Below are 7,644 nucleotides of genomic sequence, written 5' to 3'. Positions count from 1 at the left end.
TTCACTTGTTCAGTTTTTATTTTACTGAAAGTGCTTTAAATATTAACAATTAAAGAGTTCATCACTCGAGCTAAAGTTTAAGGCCAAATCGCTATTTTATCAGTTAAGTACCTGCGTTAGGTCAAATTGTATCATCATAATGCAATGACCTTTTAGTAAATATAGGCTAAAATTATTGTTATATATCAAAGATTAAAGAAGATAAATGAAACAAACGTTCAATACCATTAGAATATACAAATATATCTTGTCAATACCGAACTTAGTTTTGTTATTGCACGACATGTGGCTTCTTTACATTTTTCTGGCAATATTGGCTATCTGGGCTATTTTCAAGTTGAAAGGGCAACACAGAGATAATAGACCGCCTCGTGTAAAAGGTCTGCCAATTATAGGAAATGCACTAGAGATAAATGAAAACAATCTGTTTGATAAACTATATTCGTTTTCAGAGAAATATGGGGAGATATTCGAATTAAAGATTCTGCATCAGACTTTTGTTTGCCTGAATTCTGAGGCTTTGATTCGGAAGGCGTTAACAAATGAGCCATATGCACGGTTTATGAATGAAAGGACTAAGTTTTTCTACGGAGAGGCAATGTTGTATGGCGGTCAAAGTGTAGTGTTTTATGGAGATCCATACAGTAAAGTGTACAACGGCATGCGCAAAGGTAAATCATTTATTTTTATCACTTTATAGCTTTTAAACATCTGTAATAAACTCATTTTGAACACAATGACATTGAATGTTCACAAAAAATTATTTAATTTCAAAAACGTTAAAGGAAATCGCAAAATGCATTAATTATAACAACCGTTTTTCAAAATAACGTTGCATTCAATTTATTAACATGTACAATGTCATACACGTATGTTTAGTTTCTTAAAAGAACAAATCTTTTTAGGCATGATTAAAGGTCTTCATGTTTATGGACAAGAAGGATTCAATGAATTTGAAGAAAACATTCAACTGGAGCTCTGCCGACTTAACAAACAGATTGACTCTTTTGGCGACAATGACTTTGATATGGTGGCACTTATACAACGGTCTTTGACTAACGTTGTCTCACAAGTGGTAAGAAAATTATATCAAACTACGCGTAGCGAATCAGATACTTTTTGGAGGTTCAGGGTGTGGGGTAGGATGGTGGTTGAGGGGCAAACGCCAACTATCAAATACTGGCTTTCATGTGGGTTATCTTAAAGGGTAAGTACCTTTATCTATGCTTCAATCCCCTTGTATTTGTGTGGTCTTGTATTTTTTTAAACCCTATCCGTTGTCAGCATATTTTTTATTTTGTACAAGAAGAGAAAGAGGCTGGAGCTAAAGTAAATATAAAAAAATACAAAAAAAAAACAAAAAACAAACAAACAAATAAAAAATAAAATACTAAAATCAATTTTTCAACATTGCAGCTGATTGGTGAATCATTATCTGACGACGACGCAGATGTTAATATGTTTTGGGATTATATTGAGGGAGTCAATTTCTTTCTCAATGCCAGTGTTAACAATATACTATCATTCATGCCCGTCTTGCGATTTGCTCCAGCCTTCAAAAGTAAATATGACTTCATGAGCAGAGGAAAGAAAACGATTATTGAGAGATTCTTTAAAGGCAGAAAGGTAAATCTAAAAAACTAAAAGCATTTTAAGAACACACTTTTTCAATCGAAAAAAATAAATGTGATTTGGTTATTTTTACGTCGATTTTATTTTGTGCCATATGCTGTAAGAATTAATAAATAGATAAATAGATAAATAAATAAATATATAAATACATAAATATATAGATAAATAAATAAATCCAATGTATGAATGAGACACTTCACAAACATTATATGTAAATTGAGGTTTTTTTCACAATCAAGTAGGTAACACATTTTCATTCGTTGAATAGGATAAAGCTAATGGTTCAACAAAAGGTCTTGTGGATTTCCTATTAGAGGAGCAAAAGAAGGCGATTGAAGAGGGAAAAGAAGTCATTTTTACTGATGAAAGAATTATCAGTAACACCCTGGAGACAGTTGTAGGAGGTAAATGTTTTTTTTTAATTTTAAGTATTTCGTGAGTATTTTAAACTGATTATAATACCTGTTTGTCTGCGTATGAACAGTTTTGAAACAAAATGTAAAGTACAATACTTGCATAAAATTCCAAGTGAAAAATGACCGATTTATGTCAATAATTTTTTGAAAGAAATGTCAGGAAATTAGGATCAAATGCTTACATTGAAAATAGATCTGTACATCTACCTTTTATTTGTAAGGATATTACAATGACTTTCATTTTACTCTGCGCATTCAACAGATGAGTGTGTTTGTGTAATACGATGATCCTCAGCAGTTATACGTCAATATTAAACATCCTTTATTAGGAATATCAGCTACACAGATGTCTTCAAAACATGATCTTCTTAAAAAAAAAGTCACCTTTTACTTTTAATGAAGTAAATTTATTTGAATTTAGTACAAACGGTATCCTTGATATCCTTGACCGTATAGGAAATACAAAGACTTGGGCAAATTTCTCCTGGAATATACTTGTAAAAAGTTAATAATTCAGATTGGGGATTGGGCAGTTGAGACTGGACATTCAACTTAGAAGTAATTTTGACAAGAGCAATTTATTTTGACAATCTCTTGAACTATGATCAAAACACTATACGGTTAGGATACAATGTTGAGTATAATTTAATAAATTATTTTTGTAGAGCACACATCTTTATACTTATATTAATGTTTTTCAGCTGTCTAAGTTTTCAACATAATTTATTACAATGCGATATTTTCTTAGAAACGGGAATAGCATTATGCATAGAACAAAAAACGAAACTGCGTTCAAGTAGTAGAATTTAATCACCCCCTCTCGTATTTAAGTGTGTTTTAAATTCGTTGTTGGATAAACCTTCCCGTAAAATATGTGACATTGAGCAAGAAGCAATGTTTCTGACGTCATTTTATTATTTGACATCATAAATGACGTGCAAGCATTCGTTTTCTATGCAGTGCATATAATATTATATTTTGTCTACGGTGGCACATATGTGACATGTGTATGTTATTATTTATCTAAATTGCGACTTAATTTTCTCGTGAACACGAGATAGTGACTCGTTCGCACGAGCTAAAAAATTCGTACACATGAGTTACTATCTCTTGAGCACGATTTACACGAGCAATTTAAGTCGTGAAGACCGGTTACTATGTCGTATTTGGCATGTATTATAATTCAAGTGAATACCTTAAATTGTTTTGAACCCTGATGTTGCACGTAAAATGTAAAACAAATTTCTTAACTAACATGAAATGTTAACAAAATCATTGTCGCTAAAGGAAAAAGATGCCTTTACTTTTCCTGCATGTCAAAGTTACATACACAGTTACACACACACTTATGCTTTATAAGTTTCACTGTGTCATTGATTCGACAAGATTTTTAACAGTATGTGTCTCTGTGGCCTTGACCGCTGGAATAATGACAAACAATCAATTGGGATTGACTACTGGCCACTAAGGAACTATGGGAAATGTCCCTATCCTGTCAAGTAATAAACCTCATGGCTTATTCATTGATTGGACAAATACTGTTCGTTAAGCGTCATTTTGGACTCAATAACCTCAAAATCATGAGGCCTCATATACTGATCAGGAGCAATGTCCATACTTAGTGATATAAACCAAGGCTTATTTTTTTCAAAGATTAAAGTATGATAGACAAGATCACCAAAAAAAAAGGCGGCGTTCAAGGAACGCAACCCAATACGACCCAGCAACAAGAACCAAAACAATAAAATGAGAGGGCGCAAGGCAGAGCACGGACAGGATAATGATTAAATGATACTTAAAATGAAAAAATAGTAACCGACAAGGAAATTAATGAAAACAAGTAATTAATGAATTGATAGGATCTAAAAGTAAAAGGGCACAGGGAAGCGGATTCGATATTAGGGGAATATTAAAAAAATTATCTAGAGCAAAAGGGAAGATACTAACCATACACGAGAAAACAACAAGGGACACAAAAAGATGAACCAAAACAGTATGAAACAACAGACATACATCTGAGGAAGACAGAGAGGCGCCGCCTTGGAACGGTCATCAGTATAAGCATTTCTGGGGAGTTTAAACCGGTTAATGGTACCCCAACCCTAACCATGTTCTTTAAAACGAGATATTTTAAATAAAATCAACCCTGTCAAGCGAAAATCTAACAGTAGTTATTGTTACAAAAGGTGAAATAATTAAAAGACAGAAATTGTTATGTAGATACACAAAAATCCATAACAAAGGTTCTCAATGTCTTAAAGGAAGACAGAGCAAAAAGAAAATCACCTACCAGGGCCCAACGAAGCAAGAAAGAAGACGAACGTTAAGACATTTCAGTCCAAGTGGGCTTTCACAACTTTCCATCATAGAGTCTTCTATTTGGTTCGTCAGATGTAATTAAAAGAGGAAAGCGTAGTGTCCAACTGTTAAAGGGTTGAACACTGAGCATGCAATATGTCTTTAAAAAGTTGGGTCATAACCTCTTTTAAAAAAACCTTACCATGGCCAAAGATCTTACGAAATTGGTATATCACACCGCCATAAAAATCAGACTGGCTTATCCCTTGTCCCAGAAGTGTTTTCAAATTACTATTGCACTATTGAATTTTCATTAAATCAAAGTTACCATTGTAAATTTTGTAAAATATTTCTGTAGGGTTACATGTCAAACTTTGAGTTTAATCTGATTGGCTAATTATGTTGTGTGAACGACTTAACAATCTCGTGCCTTCGACTAAACAACACACACATACACTCGTACCACCGCAGTAATCTGTTTAATAGGAGTTCAAAGTATTGTATTCATCAATGTAGAACAAACACTTTATTTCAAACTACATATTCTTAAGGCGAAAACATCTTGAATAAAAAAAGATAGTTAAATTTATTAGTGCTTTGCATTATATTAAATTAGATTTTTTTTTACGATTTGGATTTGATCTTTTGGGTCGAAAAAAATACGGCTAGATATTTATTTTACCCGAAAGCTGTAAACGTGGCTTTTTGATACAGGCTTTTTTTCTGGACTTGGTGAAATGAAAACGAGGGTAATTCATGCGATGGTGATTTATGTAAAATCAGGTGGTGCAAACACTGAAAGTTCTTTGGTTACAAATGTGGTTAAGATCTGAGATAAAACATTTCATCTAAATAAGTTTTTTTCCGTTTGAATAGGAATTTTGACGACTTGGTCTGTACTGACAAGCACGATGTTGTGTTTAGTCAACCACCCTGAATACCAAGACAAGGTATTTGAAGAAATTGATAAAAACATTGGTAGAGATCGCGCGCCTATTCATTCTGATAAAGTTCATTGTCCTCATTTGGAGGCTATTGAGCTAGAAGTTCACAGGCTTATCACAGTTGTGCCTATCCTTGCTGGTAGAAAATGCACGCGTGATCTCGAATTTGAAGGATACAATCTACCAAAAGGGACTTTGGTAAGAAATCTTAATCAATGACGTATAATAATGTTAATCATGAATATATAATAACAAAATAAGGCATGGTTTAACCGTGTCATGCATTGTTACAGATAAAAGCTGTTTATAATGATATAATTGATTTATAACATAAATAACTCCTGCCTACCTTTATACTGCATACAATTATTGTTATGATAACCACATTGCCTTAAATTAAAAGAAAATATTTATCTAAGTTCGTTTCTTGCTTGGACTCTTAATTTAAGACCTAGTTTCCTGCAAGCTGACTAATATACACGTTATTTGAAGCATACATCGTATATAGTTCAATCAGTAATTACCAACAAAACACGTTAATCATAGTTGAGTTATATACTCATGTTTATCGCCGATTTCAGCTAATGGTAAATATTTGGTACATTCATCACGATCCAAAAATATGGGGAGATCCTTGGAATTTCCGTCCTGAGCGTTTCTTGGACACATATGGTCAGCTTCTTCCTAGAGAACACTTGTTTCGGCGGAAGTAATATATTTTATGACAGATTAACATCATTTGATCTATACTTGGACTTTATAAATTAAATGAATTTTCTTACTAATTTAAGACAAGTTTAACATTTAATCTTATACTATATAAAGATTAGTTTGTCGTCAACATAAAATTATTTTTCATATAAAAAATGATTTGATTGATGGGCTTTTAATACATCATTTGAGTGTATATGATTGTTAAGAAGATTAACGCAAACGTACAATGCTTCATACATACTTAATGTTTTATAAAAGCTGCTTTCGTTAAACTAACATGATTCCCACCCCCCCCCCCCAAATTTCAAATTTTTATTTAAATCATGTAACAGTAATGTTTTATCATTCTTTCATTATTTCCTTTGTTTCAGTTGCATACCATTTGCACTAGGTAGAAGACAATGTATCGGAGAGCAGTTTGCAAGATCAAGATATTTTCTATATATGGCTACATTGCTCAGAAAATGGAAATTTGTTGGTTCTCCGGGAAAGTTTGGATCATGTGACCCTAGAGATAGTGCTTACATTGACAGCAATCTCACATATCGAGCAAAGTCTTTCTTCTGTAAAGCAGTTAAACGGCAATGAAATAAAACCTCTCATACGATGATGTTTAAAAAATTGAGACATAAATATCAGACACAATTTAAATTTATCGGCATACTCAAATTTTGCTTGCGGCTATATAAATCAATCGCTCCACAATCACGTGTTATTAATAATCGCACTTTATTAATCAGGAGAAATAAAAAATATGTATTACCTAATAGTAAACATATCTTGTTTCGTCAAAAGTTTTTCCTATTTTTTTTTATTCAAAATGCATTATTTTAGAATTTTCAACTGACTTGTTTAGAAGTATTTACTGCGGCGTTCCCAACAAAAAATACTTATTTGTATGTTCTTCTTGTTACAAATGTAATCAAAGAGAGAAAAGTCGAATTATTTAAGATAGTTCAAAACGGCAAAATTGAAACTATTTAGGCTCGGTTTGATTGAACCTGTTCATGGACGTTACTTGAAAGCTACCATCCAAGACACCCTAGCACCGGCGTAAGCGGTTTTCAACATTGAAATATGTAATGGTAAAATTTTTAATTAAGAATTATCCGCAGATGTGTTCATACGGTGGTCCCCAACTAAAATAATGCTTGTGCTATAAATAAACAATTGCAAAATTAAACCAAATGGAATTCTGAAAGGGGATCAGAGGTTATTAAGCCTGAATATCACAATTAAGCTGTCAAAGGCCGGCACATATCCTAAGGGTGATTTTGTAGTATTCAAGTAAGTAATACAGGAATTACCCAAGTAGAAAAAAAAGCCAAATAGAAAAACTAAAATCCCAAAAACACAACAATATTATCGTGTTTCAACGATCTTTAAGTATCGGAAATGTAACATATATGATTGTAATTACGAGGCCATTTTTACGGCCTCAACACGGTATAAACAATGCTAATATGGTGATAAAATAGAGAGTCCAAAATGGCAAAAATTGAAGACTTTGCCTTTATCTGAAAAAACCTGTTTAACATCAATATGTTTCTATCAAATTTTCACTAGACCAGATATCCGCCGGAATAAATATTAGAAATACCAATTTGATTCAAATATGAAATTACGCTTTTAATAGAATA

At 32.5% G+C, this 7,644-nt stretch overlaps 1 protein-coding gene across 1 annotated transcript; it reads left to right on the top strand.

The window, feature by feature from the left end:
* Positions 1–256: 256 nt before the first annotated feature.
* On the top strand, positions 257–6,752 carry LOC132715501 (cytochrome P450 2J5-like). The gene is made up of 7 exons (XM_060698505.1): positions 257–671; positions 906–1,075; positions 1,417–1,626; positions 1,901–2,036; positions 5,223–5,488; positions 5,872–5,999; positions 6,376–6,752. Exons 1-7 carry the CDS (start codon positions 284–286, stop codon positions 6,590–6,592), a joined length of 1,515 nt encoding a protein of 504 aa, XP_060554488.1. The 5' UTR covers positions 257–283; the 3' UTR covers positions 6,593–6,752.
* The last annotated feature ends 892 nt before the right edge of the window (positions 6,753–7,644 follow it).

This window comes from Ruditapes philippinarum, unplaced genomic scaffold, assembly GCF_026571515.1.
Source record: "Ruditapes philippinarum isolate M1 unplaced genomic scaffold, ASM2657151v2 ctg2020_1_1_1_1, whole genome shotgun sequence".
In the NCBI taxonomy this organism is placed as follows: domain Eukaryota; kingdom Metazoa; phylum Mollusca; class Bivalvia; order Venerida; family Veneridae; genus Ruditapes; species Ruditapes philippinarum.
The sequence above is the reverse complement of the archived record's forward strand: the minus strand, read 5'-3'. Positions and strand labels throughout refer to the sequence as shown.

Bases quoted from the DNA above. Each gene is read 5' to 3' on its own strand.
- LOC132715501 (XM_060698505.1), top strand. From the start codon at position 284: ATGTGGCTTCTTTACATTTTTCTGGCAATATTGGCTATCTGGGCTATT. The intron at 672-905 runs GTAAATCATTTA...AAATCTTTTTAG, and splicing joins GTACAACGGCATGCGCAAAG to GCATGATTAAAGGTCTTCAT. The intron at 2,037-5,222 runs GTAAATGTTTTT...CCGTTTGAATAG, and splicing joins CCTGGAGACAGTTGTAGGAG to GAATTTTGACGACTTGGTCT.